Source organism: Pelmatolapia mariae, linkage group LG22, assembly GCF_036321145.2.
Source record: "Pelmatolapia mariae isolate MD_Pm_ZW linkage group LG22, Pm_UMD_F_2, whole genome shotgun sequence".
Classification (NCBI taxonomy): Eukaryota; Metazoa; Chordata; class Actinopteri; order Cichliformes; family Cichlidae; genus Pelmatolapia; species Pelmatolapia mariae.
Window position 1 is genome coordinate 33366725 of NC_086245.2, and position 25844 is coordinate 33392568.

The 25844-nt window shown below is 40.0% G+C and overlaps 2 protein-coding genes and 1 long non-coding RNA gene across 3 annotated transcripts; all 3 read left to right on the plus strand.

Annotated features, from left to right (window-relative positions):
- The first annotated feature begins 10795 nt into the window (after positions 1 to 10795).
- LOC135932461 (uncharacterized) lies at positions 10796 to 19335 on the plus strand. The gene is made up of 12 exons (XM_065469946.1): positions 10796 to 10883; positions 15680 to 15758; positions 15959 to 16076; positions 16173 to 16241; positions 16407 to 16781; positions 16907 to 17008; positions 17249 to 17481; positions 17578 to 17756; positions 17852 to 17945; positions 18369 to 18725; positions 18821 to 18938; positions 19227 to 19335. The coding sequence occupies exons 1-12, from the start codon at positions 10834 to 10836 to the stop codon at positions 19241 to 19243; spliced, it is 1791 nt and encodes a 596-aa protein (XP_065326018.1). The 5' UTR covers positions 10796 to 10833; the 3' UTR covers positions 19244 to 19335.
- LOC135932463 (uncharacterized) lies at positions 12343 to 13537 on the plus strand. Its single transcript, XR_010573538.1, has 3 exons — positions 12343 to 12422; positions 12591 to 12653; positions 13045 to 13537. It is a non-coding gene; the product is annotated as an uncharacterized LOC135932463 (long non-coding RNA).
- Positions 19336 to 19610: 275 nt separating the features above from the next.
- On the plus strand, positions 19611 to 20900 carry LOC135933236 (uncharacterized). The gene is made up of 5 exons (XM_065471279.1): positions 19611 to 19620; positions 19698 to 19799; positions 19995 to 20162; positions 20288 to 20443; positions 20686 to 20900. Exons 1-5 carry the CDS (start codon positions 19611 to 19613, stop codon positions 20898 to 20900), a joined length of 651 nt encoding a protein of 216 aa, XP_065327351.1.
- The last annotated feature ends 4944 nt before the right edge of the window (positions 20901 to 25844 follow it).

Sequence of the window (25844 nt, forward strand, 5' to 3'; positions counted from 1 at the left end):
GAAAGGACTGAAAATCATTTAAAAAGCAGCTGATGTTCAAAGAACAACTTTGAAAAACTTTCATAAAGCCTGGAGAGCACTTCAAAATAAAAACTAGGTGGTCTCACTACTGCAAAATATAGAGAAATTATGGGTCGCTCAAGACAGCACAATAAAAGAGTTTAAAGAAGTCTAAGGAATAAATCTAAATATTAAGTTGCAACCTAACAGAAAAAAATGAAGGATATGCTCATAATTCAAACAAAAAGTATATTTTAGTATAATTTAGTAAATATTCATGGCTTGTGTGTTGGTAAACAATTTTTATTCTGAATTTAGTGGGGTTTTTTTACTCTTATTTTGATTCATTTACTAGTACTACTACTACTACTTGGGAACGCATACATGGGGTTTAAAACCTCACTACTTGGCTCAAAACAGGACACTTTTCCAAGGTCAGTGGATAGTAGATTTGTTGATTCTTGTCTGTGCAGATCCTGCTCTGATGGATATTTCCATTTTACAAATTCTGTACTTAGTATTAAATCCGGTTCTTTGATATTCTTTTACTGACAGAGAAAGACCCCGACTCAGTGTGGTCAAAGCTCAAAAATCATCTTTCCGGAAAAGGAGAGCTGCAGAGGCTAGCAAGCATCCACAGGTCTAAAACATTACAAGCCGAATGCTTATATATAGTTCTGCTATACGTCACACACAGTCACACATAGTTTCGAGCAAAACAACTCTGCAGTGCACTCTGCCTAGTTTCACTTTTCTGTCTGCACTGCATCCTGTTCTCTGCACAAAGCGTGCAGAGTTTCCTGTCAGTACTCTGTGACCTTTCACCTCTTATAACTCAAAGTGGTGTTTTTCTACACTGGCCTCTATGACACAATATAAACAAAAAATAAGCACTAGGAATATATATTTATTTTGTAACATAAGCCTTGAAATCTCTAGTAACTTTAAAATGATGATACCAGTTGCTACACCTTTTCAGGTTTACAGTTTTTTTTCACTTTCCACACGGTTGCATCCCTATCTCTGTTGCTCTGTACCTAGCTTGTACCACTACACTTGCTGTCTTCGGAGCATCTGCTCCCCTTCCTTCTTTCACATAATGGTATGATCAACATATTGGTATAAGCCACATGATGTGCCCCACCCCTATCTGCATGGATTGCCAGCAGGGCTGACACAGGTTCGAAACACTGGTCCAAAGAATGATTCAGAAATACCTATTTCACATGAATATAGCTAGTCTATTTGTATCATCGTTGGGATTCTATTTTGCCATGATGGGTCTTCTGAGTTTAAAAGCTAGCCTGTGCAGCCAGAAACTCCTGGGGAAAAGAAAAAAAGAAGAAGGAAGAAACCCCAAAAATCCAAGAAAACTACATACATTTAGTACATGTGAGATATTCTTAACAATTCTCTTGAGGAAAACAAGATTTTGTCCACTTTTTAGAAGAAAAACACGTTTAGTTTTAATTAGATATTAATTTTTCAGTTAATTAAAACACAGTAATTAACATCCCAGTAGCTTCTAGGCTTCTAGGTTTGTGTGCCAGTAAGCACAGCAAACCTTCTTTGAGGGTCGCTTGTAAAACCATTGTGTATATACATATATACATATATCTCATCTGACCACATGACTTTCTCCCATGCCTCCTCTGGATCATCCAGATGGTCATTGCCAAACTTCAGATGGGCTTGGACATGTGATGACATGAGCAGGGGAACCTTCCGTGCAATGCATGATTTGAGACCATGACGGCATAGTGTTCTACTGACAGTGACCTTTGAAACTGTGGTCCCAGCTCTCTTCATGTCATTGACCAGCTCCACCCCTGTAGTTCTGGGCTGATTCCTCACCTTTCTTATCATCAGTGATACCCCACGAGGTGAGATCTTGCATGGAGCCTCAGTCCGAGAGAGACTGACAGTTGTCTTCAGTTGTCTTCTTCCATTTTCTTGCTGAATCTTGCTGATTGCCAGTTATTCAGATACTTATGTGCACCAGTGCAATACAAATAAATTATTTAAGAATCATACAATATGATTTTCTGAATTGTTTTTTAAATGCTGTCTCTCACAGTGGGAATGCACCTACATTATGAATTTCAGACCCCTCCATGATTTTGAAGTGGGAGAACTTGCAAAAATCGCAGGGTGTTCAATTACTCATGTTCCTCACTGTATATATAAAAGCATTGTTTAGATATGTGTAATGCTTGTGTGCCTCATATTACCCACAGAGTAGTGTTATCAAGATCTCATTAGAACAAAAGTGTTACTGTTGAGATCAGTGTCAGATTATTTAAAACCTTGATGCATTTCTGACAAAATTGCTTCAAACATTTCAGTGTTTCACAAAACCTTGCTTTATACATAAGTAATGACTGCTTCTTCTGACTGCCAGTGTTAGTGTAACTGAATCCAGATAACAGAAGGATACTCTGGATATAATGTACTTGCTTCAGGCCTAAAAGGAAAAGAAAATACTATATATAGACAAATCACTAATCAGGGGAACACGGCATAGGTGAGAGCAGAACGCAGAAGGAAACAATTATCTACAGGTGAAAACAATCAGAGCAGTTGGCAATCACAAAGGAAGGAAAGGCAGGAAGTAAAACTAGATCTAGGAAAACACAGAGGCGTGTAAAACTAGTAAGTGCTACCAACTGTTAGTGAAAACAAAAACATGAACCACAAACTCCTTACTGGACAAATCATGAGATATTATGAGAAATCAAACTCAAAAACACACAAACTAACACTCTCAATATACCACAATCATAAAAGAGTCAAAGCAAGGATCCAAACCTTTCACAAACACAAAATTTAAAAAACTCTAAACAGAAATCCAAATAGTAACAAAGAAACATAAACCCTACAACGCTACAAAACACTGAGACCATGACAGTATTCTAGATGTTAACAGGCACAATATCCACAGTGTACTTTTTTGATTTTCTGGACATATAAGTGTCCTCTTCATCACTGTAAAGGTTTTTACACTGTTCACACATGCCGTCTTTTAGGAAAGATAAAGAATGACACTAGTGTGTCGAAAGTGTGTTTTACAGGCAGTGTTTCAATGGAATGTTACTTTAGTATTGTTCATTCATTATTTAAATTATTCACTACTTTGAGAAAAATATGAAACAGGTAGAGCACACAAAATGATCAGCTTATGAGTCATAGGAAAAAAGTATTCCATTTAGAAGCAGAGTTTTCATCCAATATATGAAAAGCTAATCAGTCAGCCTGATTGCAGTGAGTGGCCTTTTGTAACATCTTTAATCTGGTGAGTGTTTTAAGAAGTGCATAATTGAAATTCTGTTCAGGATGGCTGCAATTTTCAGCTGCAGGATAATGAGCCATCAGTTGGCCTTGGATGGTAGTGTTAGAGACTGTTTTAAATGTACCATGTGATGAACCTTTGATTGGTTCACCAATGATGGCTTTATATTGACAGTACCAACTAGGGACATGGGACTCTTTATTTAGTCTTCACCTTTATCGTCTGCTCATCCTAATTATGCAATCAGCTATATTGAGGATCTATTAATGATGTCATTGTCATGCTAATTAGTGCTCTATGCTCTGAAAGTCCATCCACAAAATCAGGGTGTGCCAGCAGAATTTTATCAGAGATTTGTGGAGTAGCGTGGCTCCAGTTATCAAAGGCAGGTTGTTTGCCTTTGAATAATGTGAGGTGAACCTTTTCATTTTGTCAGCCTGTAGATGGTTTAAATACCAGTGTAAAGACCAAATAATAAATGAAGCACTGAATAATAACACTAAGGGTTTGTTAATACTATAGTTTATACAGGGTTTATTCTCTGCTAAATAGACAAACTGGAAGGAAAGTTTCAAGCTTCAGCTGTATGATCAAAGTATGTTGTCACTGTCATTAACCATGTTAATATTTCTCAAACGACTGTTGTGTAAAAGTGGTTTGTTAGTAGAACGGATTGTATTGCTGAGCATAAAAAAGCTCTTATCAGGTCACACAAGGAAAAAAAATGAACAAAGAATTAATATGCCTCCTACTAATCCCTACGGTATACATGAGTATTTAGGCTGGCTTTCTAAATCCATGTGGTGTTTTCCAAATAAAATAATAATATAACACAAAATATAATTTTCCATTAACTGCTGTAATAGTAATGATTGAATAATTTTAGTATTGTGTTGTCTTTTTATGCGACACATTGCATTAGTTAATGTAGCAGTTTATTTCTTCAAGCTGTTTTGACTGAATTATGCAAATAGTGGGTGCTAATTTGCAGGAGGTAAAGCTGATCTGCAGCTGTAGCCAATTCATTACTGTAGATTCTTCAAAGTACTATTAACTAAAACCAAACACCAACCAAGCATTTGTTATGTTTAACATGAAGTTCCTGGTGAACCTGTGCAAACAATCAAAATGTAAAATTAGAGCCTTGACCACTCTGAATTACTTTCAGAATTCCAGATAGAAATGAACTGGCGAGGAGCTTTAACTGCGACCTTAGCAGAGACAGAATGTAACGGATAAGCACCTAGATATCTGGTTGCTTGACACATTACAGTCAGTGTTGGGAAGAGTACTTTTAAAATGTATTCCACTACAGATTACAGAATGCATGCCCCAAAATGTATTTTGTAACGTATTCTGTTACGTTACTCAATGAGAGTAATGTAAGTTTGAATACATTGGATTACTTAATATATAATCATGCTTTTTACAACTGCATGAATGTACTATTGCTGTGTGATTTATTACTATTACTGAAGGATACTCACCATACAATACCAACTAGATTTTAAAATCTTAATATAAAATGAGTAACAGTAGGGTGGACATTAGGTAAATAGAGAGAGGACAGCCAAACATATGAAACAGGAAAAGACCGCTGTGTAATCCCTTTATTTCAACAAAGTAACTGTATTTGGAATACCACCTTTTTAAACGGTAACTGTAACGGAATACAGTTACTCATATTTTGTATTTTAAATACATAGTAATAGTACATGTATTCCGTTACTCCCCAACACTGATTACAGTCAAGAAGTACACATAACCAGACCTTGAAGGAGGCAGAGGACCCACATGTTCTACAACCAGATGTTGAAATGGCTGACTGATGAAAGGAATAGTTAAAGGATTTGTTTTCTCTTGTGTGAGTGTAAACAGAATTGGCCACACTTTGGCCAGAAAAAATGTCTAACACTAGACTGGTTTGGGTTTTCTTTTTTATCCCAGCTACAGTACTACAATATAGTACAGACTGTCTATACTTATTCAGCAACACAACCCAGTCAGATCTTTCTCATGAGGAAACCACCTCTTTGTGAGTATATCATGGTGAAAAACATATACTGGATGATCATATACTGGATGATCTTTTCCCAGCTTGGATGATGATGCAGCATGATCGAACAATTCTTTTAATGAAGGATAAGCTTGCTGTTCCACTATTAAATCTGCTTGAGACACAGACAACAGATCAGAAGGCAAGGACGAAGGACACACACTGTTACCTTCTGCTGAACTAATCTCTGGTACTACAACCATACTATAATGCTTTAATGGAACGTGTTACTGCACATGCAGAAGTCACAGACTGTACTGGTACTGTTTTGGAGGAAGGTTCAGAGGAGGTTGGAGATTGTTACCATCATGGGCTCATCCGGTCAGAATGAGAATGAACAGTCAATAATCACTTGCAGGGTTTTTCGTTTTATTGAATAATGAGCAAAAGGAAAGACACACATGGACTGCTATCTCTCAGCTGCCACCCCATGTGGGAGTGAAGAAAGAGTGAGCTGTAGGTGAGTGCAGTCCTTATATAACGAGTGACAGGTGAATGCAATTAAGGGAAAGCACCACACCCAATCAAAGGTGAGGAAAAGAAACAAGGTGCATCTGGTGAAGTGAGTGTGCTGAAAGGTGAGCCTTTACAACAGCCGCCCCCATATTTCTAGTGAGAAATATGTTGAAAGGGTTAGAGTCAATCTTTTTCAGGAAGTTGGGGCAGGTGAATCAGACATGCTATAGGTCTGATAGTTTCTATCCTGCACTAGAACTTCTTTAGGAGGCGTGTCACTTTCCCTACAGGCAAAACAGATCAGGGGGTCGACCCGAAGGTCGGCAACGCAGGCCAAACAGTTCAGGGGGCCGACCATGTAGCCAGCGGTGGTGGCAAAGCAGGTTCAGCTGCCGACCGCGTGGGATGCAGCTGCAGGCACATACCTGCAGACCGTCGGGCAGTTTTGCAGGCACTGGGGGCAATGTATGGGACTTGGCAGAGGCAGGACCAGGTGATGCAGGAGTGATGGCTGATGGCTCTGAACAGATTCAGAGCCATCAGTGGACACAACGATGTGTTGGAGCAGTTCTCCTGAACTTGAACTGGAAGATGTTAACAAATACTGGGCATGTGCAGGACTCCTCTGGGGTTGGAAGTCTGTGATCAGACCTTGGAGTGTCCATCCTAAGTGAGTTTTCACTGCTGCAGGAGATCCAAATGGTCCATGTCTAACTGCTACAATAGGCGTAATAAGGTGGGTATGATCAGAGCCTATGAGCAGTAGTGGAGCTGCTTTGTTAATAAAGGGTAATGGGATACCTCGGAGATGCTTGTATCTCCATTGGAGAGATGATACGGGGTAGGTGTGGTCTGAAAGTGCTAAGTGACTTGTAGCGAAAGCATTATTAATTGTGAAAGTTTTCTCTGGATGTGCGATGGGAGAAATCTTGAAACTTACAGAAGAACCTTGAATGGTTTCAATTTCCTGATGGACAGTTCTGAGTGACAAGTTCTCGGCTTTCCCAGTTAGGTGGAGATGCTGAGCTGCTGATGTCAGAAGCATGGTACATTGAGAGCCATCATCAAGTACTGCATATGTTTCAAGGGTTCTTTTGCCATTACGCAGGAGCACTTTCACAACTTTTAACAGTACAGTAGGACAATCACTCGGCCTATCAAAATACAACGTCCTCACTACAGGACTATTTTCAGTTCTAGTTCTCAGATTCACCTCACACAGGATCTGTAGATGTCGTCCCATGCAGGTGGCACATGCTTTCCTCAGATCACACTTTGCAGCCGGATGAGTCCTAGCACAACGCCAACACCATTTGTTTCCTTTTATCCAGTTTATTTTCTCATCCTTTATCTTCTTAATAAACTCAGGACACTTGCTAATGTGGTGTTCAGGTGAGCAGCAATATGCACATGTTGCCTTAGTCGTTATGATGGGTTGCACTGGCTGTACGGGATCAGATGCATTTGTCCCATGTAATATTGTTGCGAGTGGAGATGCGTACTTACGGGCAGGTCGTGGCTGGTTAAAGGATGAAATGGGACTATCCTTTCTTGGTTGACACCTGCACTCCATTTGCAACTAGGATGAGAACAAATATAAGTCATACATCATATCTCCTTGTTCCCTGTAAATGTGCCGTTTGAAGCGACTAGAATGCTCTGCAGGCAACTTCTCAAGTAGGCGATCAACATGGGAGCCACAATTTAGTTCTGTCCATCCTTGAACACCCATAGTGCTAAGCAAACCAACTAAAGCTTGCACACGAAGAGCAAAGTTATCCAGAGTCCGACCATCACCTGCTCTGATAGGAGGAAGCTCCAGTATATTCCGTAGCTCTTTCAATGCTAGCTGTCTTGGTTGCCCATAACGTTCATCAAGGGCTTTAATGGCTTGAGTGTATGGGTTAGGAGCATAGGAAAAGGAAAGAGCTAACCATTTAGCTTGGTCTACCTTAAGGTGATCAAGAAGGATATGATTTGAAGTGCTCTGTCTCATGAGGGTCAAGAAGGTTAGTAAGGGCCATTCGTAACAGCCTATACTGGATTTCATCTTCTCTGGTAAGGTCTGGGAAAAAAGGACCATCAAGCTTATATACATGTGTTCTAGTGCTAACAGGGTGACTAGAAATAGCAGGACTGAGTCCCAAAGGTTTTTGTGCATGCAAACCATCAGATATAGCTGGTTGCTGCTTTACAGGAGGGTGCTGCTTTTGTTTTTGAATGCAAATGAGAGGTTGAGCGGGGTCTTCATCTAAAGGAACAGCAGGTTGAACACAGGAACACACCTTGCAGTGTGGCCAGGAAATTAAAAGGAGTCTCATCTGGCGTAGGAAAAACTGGTCTAGGCAAACCACTTGAAGGAACTGCAGCATCTAATATTGATGAATTCGGTGAAGGAGGGCTGGCAGCAGGAACTGTACCAGAGTGACGGCTAACCTGTGGGGGCTGAGAGGGTGATTGACATGTTGCTGGATCAATCACTGGTAACTGCTCATGTTGCTGATGAGTTTGGGGAATGGCTTGTAAACCGCATACAGAGGATTTGATTTCATCAGATGAGACAGTGTGAATTGAAGATCTGGAGGAACTGCGAGAATGGGGAGGAGATAACTGAATCATGAATTGCCTAATCTCCCTCATTGTCATCAGGAGTTCCCTCATCACCTCATCTTGATTGGTGGGTAAAGGAGCAGGGCATGACTCTGGTTGGCTTTCTGACTCTCCATCAGGATCCTGCAGCCCATGTGTGTCTGTGTCACTATGCTGGCATTCTGTTTGACTCTCTGTATCACATCTAGCACTTCTACTTCCAGGGTACTGAACGTCATACTGTTGTAGGAAGGCAGGGGGTTGACTGTCACGACTGGAACCCCTCAAACCTTCAGTTAATGGCTGCTGTGAATCCATGATGCTAACACTGCTCCGGCTCGAAGGACCATGTTTTGGAGGAAGGTTCAGAGGAGGTTGGAGATTGTTACCATCATGGGCTCATCCGGTCAGAATGAGAATGAACAGTCAATAATCACTTGCAGGGTTTTTCGTTTTATTGAATAATGAGCAAAAGGAAAGACACACATGGACTGCTATCTCTCAGCTGCCACCCCATGTGGGAGTGAAGAAAGAGTGAGCTGTAGGTGAGTGCAGTCCTTATATAACGAGTGACAGGTGAGTGCAATTAAGGGAAAGCACCACACCCAATCAAAGGTGAGGAAAAGAAACAAGGTGCATCTGGTGAAGTGAGTGTGCTGAAAGGTGAGCCTTTACAACAAGTACATTAGACTCCAGTAGCTTTACAGGTGATGATTGGTTTTATGATTCATCTGATCTAATAGGCCAAATACACCCCCTGTTAAATCATCAACACTACTCACAGACACCTCTTGAAGGACCCCTCTTTAAGATTTTTATGCTCCAAATGTAACAATGTAACAACAACAATTCTTTCTAGGTTCAAATGTTTTGTAAATAAATTATCTGAACTTCAGGAGCGGGACCACGCCTCCAAACATGCCCGTTCCAGTTCTTATCTATATATGACCGCCAGTTCTACAAGCTGTTCGTTCCCGTTTTCGTGCACCACCGTCCCTCCCCTTTTTCAATTCTTTCACTTCATAATTTTTCATTAGTACATGGGGATTTGTTTTCCAAACCATGTTTAAGCCATTCGCCTTTATCTAATAAAAACGCTGTGAAACCTAAAATGAGGACGTGGGCCAATCTGGTGAAAAATGAGTGATTGCTGATGCAGGTGTTTTTGGTAAAGCCTTACTTTTAGAACAAACCAAGACTCCTTCACATAAATGCATTTTGTATGTACTTGGTTTATCTTTGTCTAATACTAACATTCAATGATCTGAAAAATATAAGTGTGAGAAATATGCAGTAAAAAAAAAAGAAATCAGAAAGGGGACAGATACTTTTGCACAGCACTGTGGCAGACATAACCTAAGCCAAACATCACATATACTCCAAGCTCAGGTCACCAACAGATGGACCACGGTCCAGTCTGGACCCAGATGCCATTCTTTATGGACTGAAACCTATTACTAGATTTTGACAGACCGTTTCTATTTTACTCTGCACAGCTTTCCTCATATTTGCAGTGGGGTTATAGTAATCTGAACAGCATTTCCACTTGTTGTTATGGTAGTCAGTTTACACAGGAAACCCGCAGACCACTCATGTGATGAGGTCTCATCAAGAGATGAGGTGCAGAAGTCAGGAAAAGTAAGTCAGGGAAACAGGGAGAAATGACGGGTTAAAGGTGAGCGGTTTACATGTAAAATGTGGTTAAAGAAAAAAAATCAATTAGTAATGATTTTACATTAAGCAGTTTATTTAAAGACAACTTTTTCAAAAACTCCCACACATGTGAATTAAAGATTTTGGAGATCAATCATGAGATCAACCACAATTCACTGTATGACTCTTCTATAACCCCCATCTTCAGTGAATCTGTTAGACCATGAATGCACCATCATACCTGGACAAGTATGAGTGTTTTGCAGCCCAAGGTGGCTTTTCTTGCATGTGCTCATAACCAAACCCTTTGGGGATATGCTGCACAGAAGCAGTACAAAGCAGTAGCCAATCAGCATGCTTAGTAATTGTACCCCACCAACAGAATAAAGATTCCAACCCCACAGAAATCTGTTGGCAAGCTTTAACGTCATTTGGCATGCCTCTGGGGATCAAATAAACGGAGGCAAAACAGGGAAGGGAGCTGACATGCACTCGGAGTGAACGGGGAAATCAGCGCACACAGGGTGGATCTACGGAAAAAAGGAAAACAGAGTTTTAGGGGAAGATACCAAGCAATCTGTAGAAAATGGTAATAGACATGGGGAGAGTTGGAGAGCTCACTTGTCACACTGGCAGTACATTCTCTCCCCCTCCCTCTCCTGTTGCTACTTCAATCATAAAACTCATCAATGATCAGCTGATCGGCTTTTCTGTCGAAAGTCCCGTCTCTCTTGCTACAGCTGTAAAAGCTGCTGGTCATGATATCGGTTTGGATATATGAGGGGGAAACATGAAGATGAAACCAGGAGATGTCCTTACTGAATCATCAGAGCTGAACAGGTGATGGAGAAACAGGTTTACCTTTTAGGTGAGATGAATGAGTTGAAGGGAAGTTATGTAACTGTTTCTGAGAGACAAATAACACCAGGATCCTTTTTTTTACGTAGCTGACAGCTACTGCGCAGGGGCGGATCTAGCAAAGTTTTGCCAGGGGGGCCAGGTAGGGCATTAACAGGGAAAGGGGGGCACAGAGAAATACTTTTCTTTCTTATTCTCATTTAAAATAACTAGCTTTTAATAAATAATTATCTGAATCTTACAACAAACGATTGATAGATTGATACATATATACCAACAAGGCAGTGTACATCACTGTCACAACAGCGTTTTATTTTCATTCAAAGGCTTTATGCACTGTAAAATGTAATATTGTGTTTAATTAAAAATATTAAATAGGCTGAACTCATTTTTTATCAATTTGTTATTAGAACTCGATTTAAATAAGTTACCAGTACTTTTTATGCAAAAATGCTGATAAACTCGATTTATTTGAGTTGTCTTAACTTAGAAAAACTAAGTAAGCTGGAAGTTTTGCTTCTCAGTGCGGAAGGATGAAAGATGTGTTTTGAAAATGCCACGTGACTACCATCCTCCTCCCTCCCGGATCAGTCTGCATGTTCATGGCGCCAGCATTTGTTATGGAATATATTGAGCAAACCTGGAGATATTATTGTTGTCATTGCTGTGGATCTTTACTGACTTGGTGAGTAAATGTTTACTCTTATTCAAACTGATTTTGTGGCTTCTCTTAGTTTAGCACCAGGTTTCTAATCTTGCTAGCTAGTTAGTGTTAGCCTAGTGTTGCTGCTGCCGCTGGGCTCATCTTACTTAAAAATTAACACCACAGTCTTAAAAACCTTACATAAAACTATGTCGGTGAAATTTTCTGTTGATTGTTTGAAATAAATAAGTGAGAAAAGAGCCCAGACAAAATTCTTCGGGAGGTGCAGCCGTTAGGGGTGGGGGGTGGATAACAGAGCTCTCCGAAAACGTGGATGCACTTTTGCAAATATGTGATATTTTGATAAATTAAGTAGATATTTGAGCATTAAATAGCTACATTCTCGCCTGAAAATATCTTAAAAGGTTATTTTGTGACCCAGAAAGGGTAGTCTGGGGAAAAGGAGGATCGCATTTGTCGGCTATGTTTGTCAGAGGAGCGCGGCTAAAAAACTTATTACTTTTTCTGGGTCACAAAATAAACTTTTAAGATATTTTCAGGCGAGAATGTAGCTGTGTAAATTTCAAATATCTGCTCGATTTATCAAGACATCACATATTTGCAAAAATGCTCGGACGTTTTCAGAGACGTCCATTTTTTTCATGCTTTGTGGCAGCTTTTGAACATCTGTGGCATCTATAAATGTCAAATCTAGCCTTTATTTAACAACATAAGCAAACTCTATGTTACGATGATTGCACAGTCATTAAGGATCAAATCAATGTTCTGTTTTTTCTCCCTCTGCTTGCTTCTTACTGTCTTTGAGGCCAATCGGGACCAACACTCCTGTTGTTGGACAGAAAGACATCAACTCAGTGGTAAGTGTTTTGGTTTTCCAATATATTAGCAACTGTCAGTGACATTTATATTAATCAGGCTGAACTTTAATCATACTTTAGATCAGCCTGTCTTACTTATTGTTTTATTTGTGCTTTGGTTTGGGGAAGTTGTTTCTTTACTGGTCTTTTCCTGTCTTCTGTTATTAGACTTGAGATATGACTGCACTATGCTGTTGCTGTGACTCCAGTTAATTCTACAAGACATGCTGTGTAAGTAAACAAACAACAACAGTTTGGTCTGCATTTCTTGAAAGATCACATCCCCCAAACTTAGATTAGAGGGTCTAAACTGTATATAGTGAAGTCTGCAAGTTTTCTAACAGCAAAATTTGTTTTGTACCCAAAATCATTTTGCACAACATTAGAATGAAAGTTATTGGCCATGTTTGCATAGCCCTTTTTAAAATGATGCTTTGATGACATTATTGTATGTTGGGTGGTGGTCACAGCTATCCAGACTGACAATTGGGACATTGAATGTCACCTCTCCGGTGGGGAGGGAGCCTGAGATTGTCTAAATTGGAGTCTGTTTTATACCAGAAGCAGAAAAAAACATGTTTTAAGAAAGCAATTAAGTTAAAATATGATTGTTTGCTTGCAGGACACCAGGAGAGATGAGTCCTCCGTCACAGATGGTGTGGTCAGTGAAGATGGTCGCCTGCAAGTTCAAGCTCATTGCATCTCCAACCATCAACCACTGCCACTGTACTTAAGGGAAGTTAAAGACTTTCTTCTGCACCTACATTTGGATCACCTTGATCCATGACAGTCATTCAGGCAGTAATGCCTGGACTAGAAACAAGCCATCCTTAAAATATTACAACATTCCAGCTCCTGTGTTGGAATGGAAAACAAATGTGTTGTTTAAATTAGAGACTGCACTTGTGACAGAACAACAAATATTTTATTTTGATTATATAAGTAATGTAAGTACAAAAAAAACTTGTGGTAGGCCTAAACTTATTTTCAGAATAATTACATCTGAGACTTTGTTTCATTGTAAGATTATAACAGTGATGGCAATATAATTGTTTGTTGTTCAGCAGAACAGTGTCCATTTTTGGCTGTTATACTTTGTTGTGTTTGAAAATAAAAGTTGGGCTGATTTTAACATCATTACAAAAAGTGTTGTTAATTATTTTTAATCATATTCAGGTTACCACAAATTGTTTTTTCATTTAGTTGAACTTGAAATGTTTGTTAGTAGGTAAACAATTAGTATTGTACAGTCAGAAATATCAAGTTATTCTTAATACTGCAGACTTGCAATGTATAAGTTGTCCTAACAGTCATCTTAAGTAAGCTTTACTTAGTTTTTTTGAGGCAACGAGTTTCCATAATTTTTTTGAGTTCTGGGAACTAAAAAAAGGCTGTACAGTGTACTCAAAATGAGTAAGTTGCCCTAACTTGGTCATCTTACGTAAACTTGATCCAATTTTTTTGAGTTCTGGGAACAAATGAGCTTGTACAGAATACTCAAAATAAATAAGTTATCCTAACTTAGTCATTTTTAGCTAAGCTTTACTCAATTTTTTTGAGGCAACGAGTTTCCATAATTTTTTTGAGTTCTGGGAACTAATTAGATTTTACAGTGTGGTTTTTCCTATAATGGTGGGTCGGTCTCTAGTCAAAATGCCCAGGCTGATTTTATGTCCCAGTCCAGCCCTGTATGTAGCTCATCTGCAGTCTGGTGTTACCTACATCTTCCTACTCGGAAGGCAGAATTTCCGAGTTCTGAGTACAATCGAAAGCACCACGACTGCAGTTTTTGTGTTGGATGTAAAAAGCGCACGTGACGCTGTGACATAGGTGGCATCATGGTGGCAGTCGACGACAGTCCAGGCATGGGATTTCTCTCGTGGAAATATGCACATTATTTTTTTCTTTCTGTTGGTAGGTGGCACAGTGCACTTGTGGCAGGATAGTGCTAACATGTAAGCAAGCTAGAAGACTGGCAATCTTGCTGGGTATCCAGTTAGGGAAGCAACACATTAACAAGAGAATTCTGAGTAAAACCAAAGTTACTTTCCCTAGTAGCTAGTTACTTTGAAAGTAACGAGTAACTTGAAGTAACTGAGGTACTTTTGATAGTAGTAACTAGTAATGTAACTAAGTTACTAATTTAAAATAACTTACCCAACACTGGTAATGATATCCCTCGCCTGTGATGTGGACAATCAACCCGTTCTCACTCCCGAGGCGTAAAATACTGACGATTTGTCACGTCCCTTAACTTCTCATGCTGACGCTAAAGGTACCCTTCCACGTTTTTATGTGACGCTGTGGGTTGTCAATTCATTCCAATATGATCCCGCTCGCGGCGATCAGAGACGCTTCAAGCAGAGGCTCCAGCCATCCATTTACACCAAATAATAACCCCGTCACGGCGAAACATGACGCCGTGAAGCACAATCTAACCGGGGACCCTCTCCGCGAACGGGTTTTTCTCCCGAATTTAATGCTTTCTTTTAATGACATCGTTAACATTTCTCAACAAAAACACATGAAAGTATCACTGATAATTCAACAATAAAATCGCTTCATGTTGTGGCCATCACACAGTGTTTTTCAAAGTGATTCACGATCTGAAAGTGCGCAGATTTAACGTACATAATCCTTTGTTAGGTTTATTATTTTCATTTCACACGTAAAACACATTTATAGATTAATTCACCACTCCTGTTAGTTTTGGATGCGCTCGGCTCCAACCAATCAGACGCAACCGGTGTAAGCAAAGGATGATGGGAGAACGGAGAGACCCATTTATAAGAATAAGAAAATGAGGCGGAACTGATTGATTCTAATGCAGGCATGTAAAAAATACATATATTTAAAGTAATACCTTGAAGTGTGTTTCAAAGTTTGTTTTTCGTAAAAGCTTCAAACAAACAGGGGTGACTGATCTCGGAAACGATTTAATGCATTTAAAAATGGCTACAGCTACCGTCAGCATGCTTGCTAGGTAACCTACCTACACGTGGCTACTGCAGCATTAGCCATTTAATCAAACGATGGATTAAATCTATTACAAACGTTAAAGGACTTGTGTGTTGCAAAATACCCTCACATGGTGCGTAAAGCAGTTTTTGCGCTAAGAGTTCTGCTAGCTCGTTATAAACGGCTGATGCTAACGTTAATTGCTAACGTTAACCGGAGCACCAAGACTGAAAATCATTTGAGTTGCGTTAGTTATGTGTTTATGTCACTGAGTTCTGCAAAATCTCTTTCCTCTTTAGCTTGAAAATGAGTGATTCAGAGGATCCCGAGCTGGAGGAAGAGCTTCAGGCTGCTGACGAACTCCTTCAAGATATGCAGGTAAAGTAAACGTTATATTATTAATTTTTATTAATTTTATTTTATTTTATTTTATTATTAATTTTTTTAAATAAATTTTTATATATGTGTATATACAAGTTTATGTCAAATTAAGTTGGTTAACTTAAGATGTTTGATAATCTTTGCTTTAATCATAGACTGTATTTTAGGTGTTCCCTTTGTTCCTTGTTAATTGGTAGAATGATGCACAGAGTGAACCTCAGCCAAGACCAGTGCGCTGGAAAAAACGTGACAGACAGGGAGATTTTATTCCTCAAAGGCCATCAACCAGTCGAAGTACTACTTGCATGCCAGGTGGTCAGTGTTCACACAACCATTGGTTTTATCTCACAACTTGTTTTCACCAAACAATTTCAGTAATTAAATATTCTTCAATCTCTTTTTTCCCCCCAGTGTCCAGAGATCAGCATCAATGTCCACGTGAAGAAACTAGTTATGTTACCAGTGTCAACCCAACAAAAGGTACTTTACCTTCTTGTATATATTGTGATTTCTGTTTACTTTTATATTTGTTGTTATAGTTGAGTTAGGCAGGGCTTTTGTGCAGTCCTAAGAAACATACTGCCTAGGGTGTTTTTCACTATGTGGAAGAGTTTCTTCCTTTCTTTCTTTTTTTTTTTCTGTTAGTGTATGGAACTGAGGTGCTTCGTCAGGAGCTCCTTCAGTTGTTGGAGGATGGAGAAGAGGACGCAGCCATGACTTGTGAGACGTCGTCTGAGTCAGCTGCTACTCACTGGGCGATCAGAAATATGGTGTCCTCGCAAAAGTGGAAAGAGGCCAGGCCTTGTCTTATAGACAATATGTTAGCTACTCTGGATCCACAGTCACACCGTGTGTGTCAGTGTGGCAAACAAGTAGTTGTGAGGTGTCTGGACTGCCTGCCTCTTCCATTCCTTTGTGCTGACTGTGATATTGCAGTTCACACACGCTTTGTCCTGCACAACAGAGAGGCAGTAACAGGAGGGTTTTTGCAGCCTTCATCAGAGTTTCACAAGCCAATTGGTACGGTTTTTAAGTCTTATGCGTTTCTTGCTATGTACTATGAGTGGGTGCTGTTATTGTATATTTATTGTGTATCAGTTAATTTCCAATTCTTTTTATATATATATTGTGTGTTTTAATGTTAGTTCGGCTGTTGCCTGTCCAAAGGCCAGACCATGTGTGTGACTGCCCAGCAGGTAACGTTGAGGTTTCACCCGGCTCAATTGTGGCTCTTGTAACCATAAATGGTAAGTTGCCCTTTTGTCACACACTACATACACAATAGATGTGTTTGGAGGTTTAATTGCAAATTGTGCATTGCTATCTTGGTTTGAATTGCCCTCGGCCCGCAGTATGTATGTATGTGGGCACCTGTCAAAGGTCATTTGGATTTACCAGATCAATTTGAAAACAACATGAAATCCTCACAACATGAAAAAAATGAATGCTTTGAGCCATGACTGAATTTATCCTTATCCTTTCTAAAGGCCGTTATAACCTTGCACTGCCAGTGGTGAGATGCACCAGCTGTGGCCTAATGTGGTCCCCCTCAGTTAAGGACATCCTGGGTAGTGGATATTGGCCTGGCACCTTAAATTTCTGCACCCTGTTTTCAATGGATGTCTTTCAGTCTTTCTATGACATTAAGAAGGCTGCACCAGGGATGTCACTTAAGGCATTTGTCAAAATGCTGGATGAACGAACAGCCCATTTTGGAAGGGTGAGTTTCTAAATTTGCCAAGTTTAAGGAAATTGTGCAAATCAATGTTTATGATGACTGTCCTTGAATATTCTGTTGTATGCCCTCTATTAAAAGACTGGCCGAATATCAGCTGATGCCTTCAGTAGAAGTTTCTTGGAGTGGAGTGCTGTAAAGTTTGAGGTGGACAGGATGTGCAAGGAGCCATGCTTTAGCTGCCCTGCCTGCACTCCAGACATGCTTGCCGTCTCAGTTGATGGAAACCGTAAGCTTTATCGCTTTCAATCTAATGCAAGGTACGTTATGCATTGTGTACATAAATCAAATATGGATTTGTAGAAAAATGTATTTTAATGTTTCTTTTCAAACAACTGTCACTGTGTTTGTCCAGCACTTCAGAGCAGGGGAACTTTGAAGGTGTCTTCATTGAAAAAGATGAGGACGTTGCTGAGTTTGTGAAATACATCCAGAGACATACAAATCATGTAAGATACACATATATATATTAGTGCTGTTAGCGTTAATCTTGTTAAAATGACGTTAATGCCATAACCATATACACATTCGTGTGTGTGTGTGTGTGTGTGTGTGTGTGTGTGTGTGTGTGTGTGTGTATACATATATGGATGGGTGGATATTTATTTTATTTTTCTCTTGGTGTTGTCGTAATATTATTTACTTTACTTTATCTTAATGTATACTTTCTTTTGTCACCATGTGTATTTAAAAAAACAAACAAAAACAACATGATTTTTATTTTGTGTTATCAGTGCTGTCCTGGGGAGATATGAGGTCTTGTGTGACTTAACACTAATTCAGCTAATTGTTATGCATTTGTTTTAAAAAGTTTGTCCCTGATAGGGCTTAATCATGTCATGTCTTTTATGTTAAAATCTTTGAGTGTATAGGTCCCAGGGAAAGGGTTGTGCGGATCTTCATCTTGGACTGCAGCAAAGGAGTCGTCCAAAAAGTCCACTGGGAAGTTGGATGAAGAGGGCATGGAAATAGCTGTTTGTCGCCACGGAGTCCTCTTAGCTGCATTGAACATGTTTCGAGGGGAGATCTTTGCTTACCCCCTTTTTCTCCAGAGGAAGTTGGCAGCTAACGTCCCAGGACATATTACGTTCCTTTGCTCCGATGTGGCCTGTAAATATTTCCCCTATTTAACCAAGGTGGCTCAGCAGTGCCCTGAGCTGAGGAACCTTTTGTCAATGCGTCCTTTTCTCTCCGTCATGCATGCAAAGGCTCTCATTTGGAAATGCGAAGTATACTGCAGCTTGTAGTTTTGGATTAGTTTGAGACATTTTGTTATAAGGTTGAATGAATTCAGCAGTCATGTATTGTGACCTCCTTTCTATAGATCAAATGGGGAGGTGCGTTTCAGGATGGGGCCGGTTCAACAGTTGGAGAAGAGGTGGAACAAGTAAACAGTTTCCTGTCTAGGGCGGCCATCACAACGAAGTACATGTCTAAAGCAGGTATGTGTTCGTGTCTGAGATTCCACTCAGTATCTTGCTCATTAATTCTTATTTGTATACTAATTGAAATGCAGGGCGAACAGACATGCTGACCCTCCTGGCTTTGGGTTGGAACAAAAGGAAAGTGGAACAACTGGGCCGCAGTTTGAGCCAGAGATATCTCAAGGGGATTTTTTTTTTTTTTTTTTTTTTTTTTTCAAAAACCATTTTAATGTGTGTGGTAATGGGGGAAAAACACCTGTACTCTAAAAACATCAATGTGAATGACATTTATTAATGTATTCTTAGATCATAAGGATCCTTAGAGAACAAGTGGAGAGCCTGAATGCGACCAAAAATGAGCTGGGTGTGGATGACGACACACTGCAGCAATGGGTGGCCGATGTGCAGAAATGGGCTGAAGGTGAGTCTCAATATAATGCACCATAGGACCCACCACGGCCTCATTAAAGAACTTAAGGTAGAGTTAATATCTTTCTGACAGTGTCAACAAACAATGAAAAATAAGTTTTGTACAAGCAGAATTTATGGCAGAGTTGTTGCGTTTCATCAAATTGGATTGGACCTGGGTTGAAATGATGTCGTACTAGTTGGTTTTATAAACCTGAACACCGACATACTTGTTATCTAATGATAATGCAGCACATGAAGGCTACAGATGTCTTATAATGAATGTCATCAAGTCAGTGATTACAGAGTCCACTGTAGTTTGGTGACTGTTACTCATCCTGTATTCTGATTAATATTCCTCTCACTTAGAAACTGATCAAACTGATGGCAGCCTTGGAGCGTTGCAGGCACGAATAGAGGAGCTTGTCGTCATCATCAGAGTGCGAACACAAAGTCTTTACAGACAAAATGGTACGTCCCAGTTTCTTTGAAATGGACCGTTTGATACTTAATTTGTACAGCTACTTTGTAAACAGAATAAAATCAGATCCAGGTTTGTTTAATCTGGATGTGATGCATGTTCTAGCAAACAAATTGATGAGTGTAGATTAAAATGTAAATATATACATTATGTGAAGGTGTGAATTTTTTTATGATTATTTACAGATAGCAACAAGAGGCGACACAGAATTCGCAAGGTCATCTTAGATGAGAAGAAACGCTTGGCGGCTGCTGTTGACGACTACAACAAGCTTGCTGAACCAACAAAGCAAATCGTATCCAGTGATGCCCTCATCCAGACCGACATTTGGCCCTGGCAGAGCACAAGTGAACGTAAGCTCTTGATTTATAAATATCCTTTTTAAATAAACTCCCAGTATCTGAGCAGTAGTTGAATGTTTGGTTCTTGAGTCATAACGTGCTACTATGTTTTCCCATCTGATGTTGTTAAACTGTAGCTGCTGCAGACCTCCAGACAAAGAGAAAGGTCTTTGAGAAGGTGATGGCTGTGAGGCGCCTGAGAGAGGAGGAGATGATCCTTTGCAGAGAGATGCGGCATCACTGGACAGTGTTGCGAATGCGATCTGTGGTGTTGGGGACAATTTCCTCAGACTGTAAGCACTTTATTTATTTATTCATTTTTTTGACGAATCGATTGAAAATAAGAGCAGATGCTAAAGTCTTACTGGATCTTTTACCTATATCTAGATTGCTAGCTAACACTGCCTTCTCCCTTTAAAAAAAAGTTTAATTACAGGATCCTAATTCCTTGTGTTTATGAGGTGAGGGTTTTTTTTTTTTTTTTGGTTTGTTTTTCTTACTTCACTCATATTTATTTGTTTTGTTCTTTTTACAGCCTCCCTTGTTGGCATGTCGGCGGATGCACAGAAGGGACTCCATAGCCTGGTTTTAAAAAAACAAAGTGAACTGAAAGCTGAAATGCTCAAAGTAAAGGACATGTACAAGAGAATCCTCAGCTACCAACCACTCCTGGAAATGGACTCGGAGGAGGAGGAAGACATTCCAGACGATGCCACTGAGAGTGATTTGAGCACTTCTGATGAAGACTGATTGTGTCATCCTTGATGTTATTTTTGGTAAAATAAAAAGTTAATCACATCTCTGTTTAATGTGATTTTTCAACAGACATTTTACATTTTGAGAAGAAAAATGGAATTTCCTTGGTGCAGTTGTTTACCCATAATCATGCTTTCCCATGTAATTTAATGACTAGTGTACATGTTCAGATAGACTAACATAATTTAATTTATGGGATGCTTTCTGGGCTGCTCAAATTATCACAAAATTTAAAAGCACGAGGCAGCACACTCACAAGTAAATTTTTTGTTCAGTGTTTTGTCGAAGAAATCAGCAAGTACAATTGATATGTTTGCTGTAGCGGTATGTTTGTTAAGAAGCATGCCAGCACACTGGTGAGCTGACAGTCCCCGAATGCACCCGAGCCACTGACTCGCCCCAGAGCAAATGAAATTGCTTATCTAGAAAGACAACCGTCATCAAAGAAGAAGTAAAAGAGTAGGAAACAAATGGTAAGGGAAGGTACTGTGCAGTAGGAAAGAAAGGCCAGAGCCGTGCAAAATGACCTCCGGCAGGCCACAAATGTGCACGTCTGCTCAAACGGTCAGAAATGGACTCCATGAGGGTGGTATGAGGGCCCGACTCCTGCCCTGTGCTCTTCACAGATGAAAGCAGGTTCACACTGAGCACTTGGGACAGAGTCTGGAGACGCCGTGAAGAACCTTCTGCTGCCTGCAACATCCTACAGCATGCCGGTTTGGCATTGGGTCAGTTTTGGTGTGGGGTGGCATCTCTTTGGGGACCGCACAGCCCTCCATGTGTTCGGCAGAGGTAGCCTGACTGCCATTAGGTACTGAGATGAGATGCTCAGACCCCTTGTGAGATCATATGCTGGTGCGGTTGGCCCCGGGTGCCTCCTAATGCAAGACAATGCTAGACCTCATATGGCTGGAGTGTGTCAGCAGTTCCTGCAAGACGAAGGCATTGATGCTGTGGACTGGCCCGCCCATTCCCCAGACCTGAATCCAATTGAGGACATCTGGGACATCATGTCTCGCTCCATCCACCAACTGCACCACAAAATGTCCAGGAGTCTGGGAGGAGATCCCTCAGGAGAGCATCTGCCACTTCATCAGGAGCATGCCCAGGTGTTGTAGGGAGGTCATACAGGCATGTGGAGGCCACACAGACTAGTGAGCCTCATTTTGACATGTTTTAAGGACATTACATAAAACCAGATTAATGATTCTGTATTGCATTGATCAAGGAACCAACCCAATAGGAGCTAAAGGAATCCTCTTGATATTACTTCACTCAGTAAGTTTATATTATCTTTAATGTGCATTTTCTTCATCAGTTCAGGGGTGCCCAATCCCGGTCCTCGAGAGCTACCGTCCTGCAGCTTTTAGATGCATCCTTGTTCCCACACACCCGAATCAAGTGAATGGCTTGCTATCAGGCCTTTGCCAAACATGATGGCATGCTGAAGAGGTAATCAAACCATTTGATTCAGCTGTGTTGGAGTAGGGATGCATCTAAAAGCTGCAGGATAGTAGCTCTCGAGGACTGGGATTGGGCAGCCCTGGTTTAGAACATAACATGTTAGCGCTCCCTGGTCCTTTTTGGAGACAGATCCTGAGACAGCAGGCAGCTATGGAGAACTCGTGTCAGCTGTGGTAATTAAGTAATACTTTGATTTAATATTGATTTCATGACAACTATCCTCAGGCACATATTCCTGGATATATATAATGACATAAGTAAAACTCCCATTTTAGAATCATTGCCTTCTTTGATCTGACTTATTGCCTCAGACTTTGGCCCTGTGTCCCCAAAAGTCTAGAAAATCCATGACACTGAGTAAGAGGCCTTGATCATGTTATAAGTGAGAGAGTTTGGTGTAACAATGGTTGAACATGCCAAATCAACCCACAACATACTGCCATTCCCCAGCTGTAACCTGCATATGCATCAAACCAAAATCCAGTATCATAGCCACATGATAGACATAAAGATGAGGTTAAAAGGGTTGTATCATTTTGCCAGATAGCTTCATCCCCAAAAAGATAAACATTCGTCAAAAACCAAAGTTTGTGAATATTTGCTGTATTGCCAGGCCTAAACCAACCTGTTAAACTTATCAAATTATTGTCATAGATACAAACCTATTGATTGAAACAGAATAATCCATTCAAGCCTCCATCATCATCCAAGATCACTGTTACTATTCAGATTATTTTATCTCTTTTTTCCTCTAGAATGTTTTGAAAATCAGCATTTTCAATCGATCAATAGACTTTTTAAAAGTTTATTTTGATCCTATTGTTTACTTGTGTAATTGCATTTTTATTGAAATTATGACAGGAAAACCCTTAATCAAATTGTATCTTTGATATCTAATAATATTAACAATAATGTTACATATGTAATATGTACACAATAATAATTTGCAAACAAACAAGAAAAACAGCAAAAAATGTCAATTTCTTTTCTAATACCCTGTATATAAAAACCACATATGACCACAACTCCAAATGTGCAATTGTCACTGCATCTAAACATGACATATTGCAAAAGGTAGAAACATATAATATACAATATGTTCTGAAGCTGGTACTGGTGCAGTTAACTTTACTTTATGCTCCCATACACAGTAGGTGTTATTTACTTTAACTTGTAATATGTTATAATAAGCAAGTCACTTCTATATTTATGAGAATGTAGACAATAATGTTGGCTGATATGTAAAACTATGAGATATTGAGTGCAGGGAAGATATTATTGATCGATCAGATTCATGAATGTGTTAGGTACAAAAGCCACTTAGAGAGTGAAACAGAGACTGGCACTGGTTGAAATGTATAGAAAATATTTTATTTTGAACTTTTATGCTGAACTACAAACTGTGAACTGTGCCATCTCTGCGACCTGTGGTGCCTGGTTTACTCTGTGTAAAACTGCGCCGGTTCCCATGTGTCATCCCATACTTTGCCACTGTCAGGAGAAAAACATAACAAACAACAACCACAACCACACACAAAATAGGATAATTTAGGTTGTGACATATGACAATTTTTTAGGATGAAATATCTTCTATATTCATGTCATACTTTATACACCTTCATTGTAATATAAATTAATCAAATCAAGTCAGAGACTAATAATATATGTAGTAGATGTCAAACAGGACCACAGCAGCAGCCACGAGCCATCGGAACCTGCTGGATGAGAGAGCACAGAAACTCCAGGGAAGAAGTTTAGTTAGTAACATGCATGAACTGCATTACTGAGACATGTATGCTTACAGATGGTGAGGGAGAGGGGGAGAGTTTTTAGTAAAAGGAGATGTGACTGCATCTTCAACCAATACTGAGCCTGCATAACCCTGAAAGAGACAGACAGAGGAGAGAGAGAGAGAGAGGGGGGGGGGGGGGGGGGGGGGACACTAACCCACAGCAGTCTGGTCCTATGACAGCATAACTAAAGGCTGACCTGAACCAGCCCTAACTATAAGCTCTATAAAGAAGTAAAGTCTTATGCCTACTCTTAAAAGTGTTGACCATGTCCACCTCCAAAACTCATAATGGACTTTGGAGGTGGACTGCTATCAAGCTCCTCACAGAAGAGCAGCTTGATTGCTAAAAGCTCTCAATTTACTTTAGTTCAAATACATGAATTCAAATTGAGGTGAGAACTATTTATCAACAATATGAATGTCTGTTCCCGTTGTTACTACATACCATGTTAAGCAGGGCTTCCACTTGACTTTAACTTGTTCTTTTTCCTGAAAAACATGGTATAAACAAACAGTTAATTAAGAAAGACATGCAAGTTGGATACAAAAAGGAGCTTATAAACATTTATGTACTATTGAATGGCTCAATATATTATAAAATTAGTTTACAAAAACATAAGAACCACTACAATGCTTGTACTGCCAGCATCGAGTGCATGTCAGCAAAGCAACACTGCTTACATTGTGGCTCACAAGCAAAACTAACTGAAGCAGATGTTACTGAATGGGAAGGAGCACCTCCACATCAATCACTCCTTCTGAGCATGATGTCAGGAGGACTTTAAAGAACGTAAACACCAGGAAGGCAGCACGACCAGGTCATATCAGATGGTATGTTCTTATTTAATGTCCTATTTGGAGCAAAATACAGACTCAGTGGCTAAATTAATGTAGATTCAACAAACACAAAAGCTCATGGATAGTCAGTCAGGCACAGTTCAAATCCGGGAAGTCCAAAGATGCAAACAAATCTGCACAACAGCAGGCTAAATTACTTACATTTACAACTCTCCTGTCTACTATCTCTTCATATTTGAAAATTTTCTGGGTACGGTGTTTTCGGCATTCTGAAAAATAACAAATGAAATATTTACATGAGGTCTGTAAAACTGGAGATAATGCAAACATTAAGAAAAAGAAATCTTAACAAACTTAACGAACCTGTCATGTGTTTCGTACACTTACAATACCATAACGTCTAACCTTTCCTTGTCCTTTTTTTGTTTGGGACATCAGAGGTGTACACCGTAGAAATTGAGGGAGATGCAGGATGTGGAGATGGAGAGGAGGATGCAGGAGGAAGCAGAGACAGAGAGGAAGATGCAGGAGGAAGCAGAGACGGAGAGGAAGATGCAGGAGGAAGCAGAGACGGAGAGGAAGATGCAGGAGGAAGCAGAGACGGAGAGGAAGATGCAGGAGGAAGCAGAGACGGAGAGGAAGATGCAGGAGGAAGCAGAGATGGAGAGGAAGATGCAGGAGGAAGCAGAGACGGAGAGGAAGATGCAGGAGGAAGCAGAGACGGAGAGGAAGATGCAGGAGGAAGCAGAGATGGAGAGGAAGATGCAGGAGGAAGCAGAGACAGAGAGGAAGATGCAGGAGGAAGCAGAGACGGAGAGGAAGATGCAGGAGGAAGCAGAGACAGAGAGGAAGATGCAGGAGGCTGACAGAGGGAAGATGTTGGT

Bases quoted from the DNA above. Each gene is read 5' to 3' on its own strand.
- LOC135932461 (XM_065469946.1), top strand. From the start codon at position 10,834: ATGAAGATGAAACCAGGAGATGTCCTTACTGAATCATCAGAGCTGAAC. The intron at 16,782-16,906 runs GTACGGTTTTTA...TTTTAATGTTAG, and splicing joins AGAGTTTCACAAGCCAATTG to TTCGGCTGTTGCCTGTCCAA. The intron at 18,726-18,820 runs GTATACTGCAGC...TCCTTTCTATAG, and splicing joins CTCTCATTTGGAAATGCGAA to ATCAAATGGGGAGGTGCGTT.
- LOC135933236 (XM_065471279.1), top strand. The intron at 20,163-20,287 runs GTAAGCTCTTGA...GTTAAACTGTAG, and splicing joins CTGGCAGAGCACAAGTGAAC to CTGCTGCAGACCTCCAGACA. The intron at 20,444-20,685 runs GTAAGCACTTTA...TTCTTTTTACAG, and splicing joins GGGGACAATTTCCTCAGACT to CCTCCCTTGTTGGCATGTCG.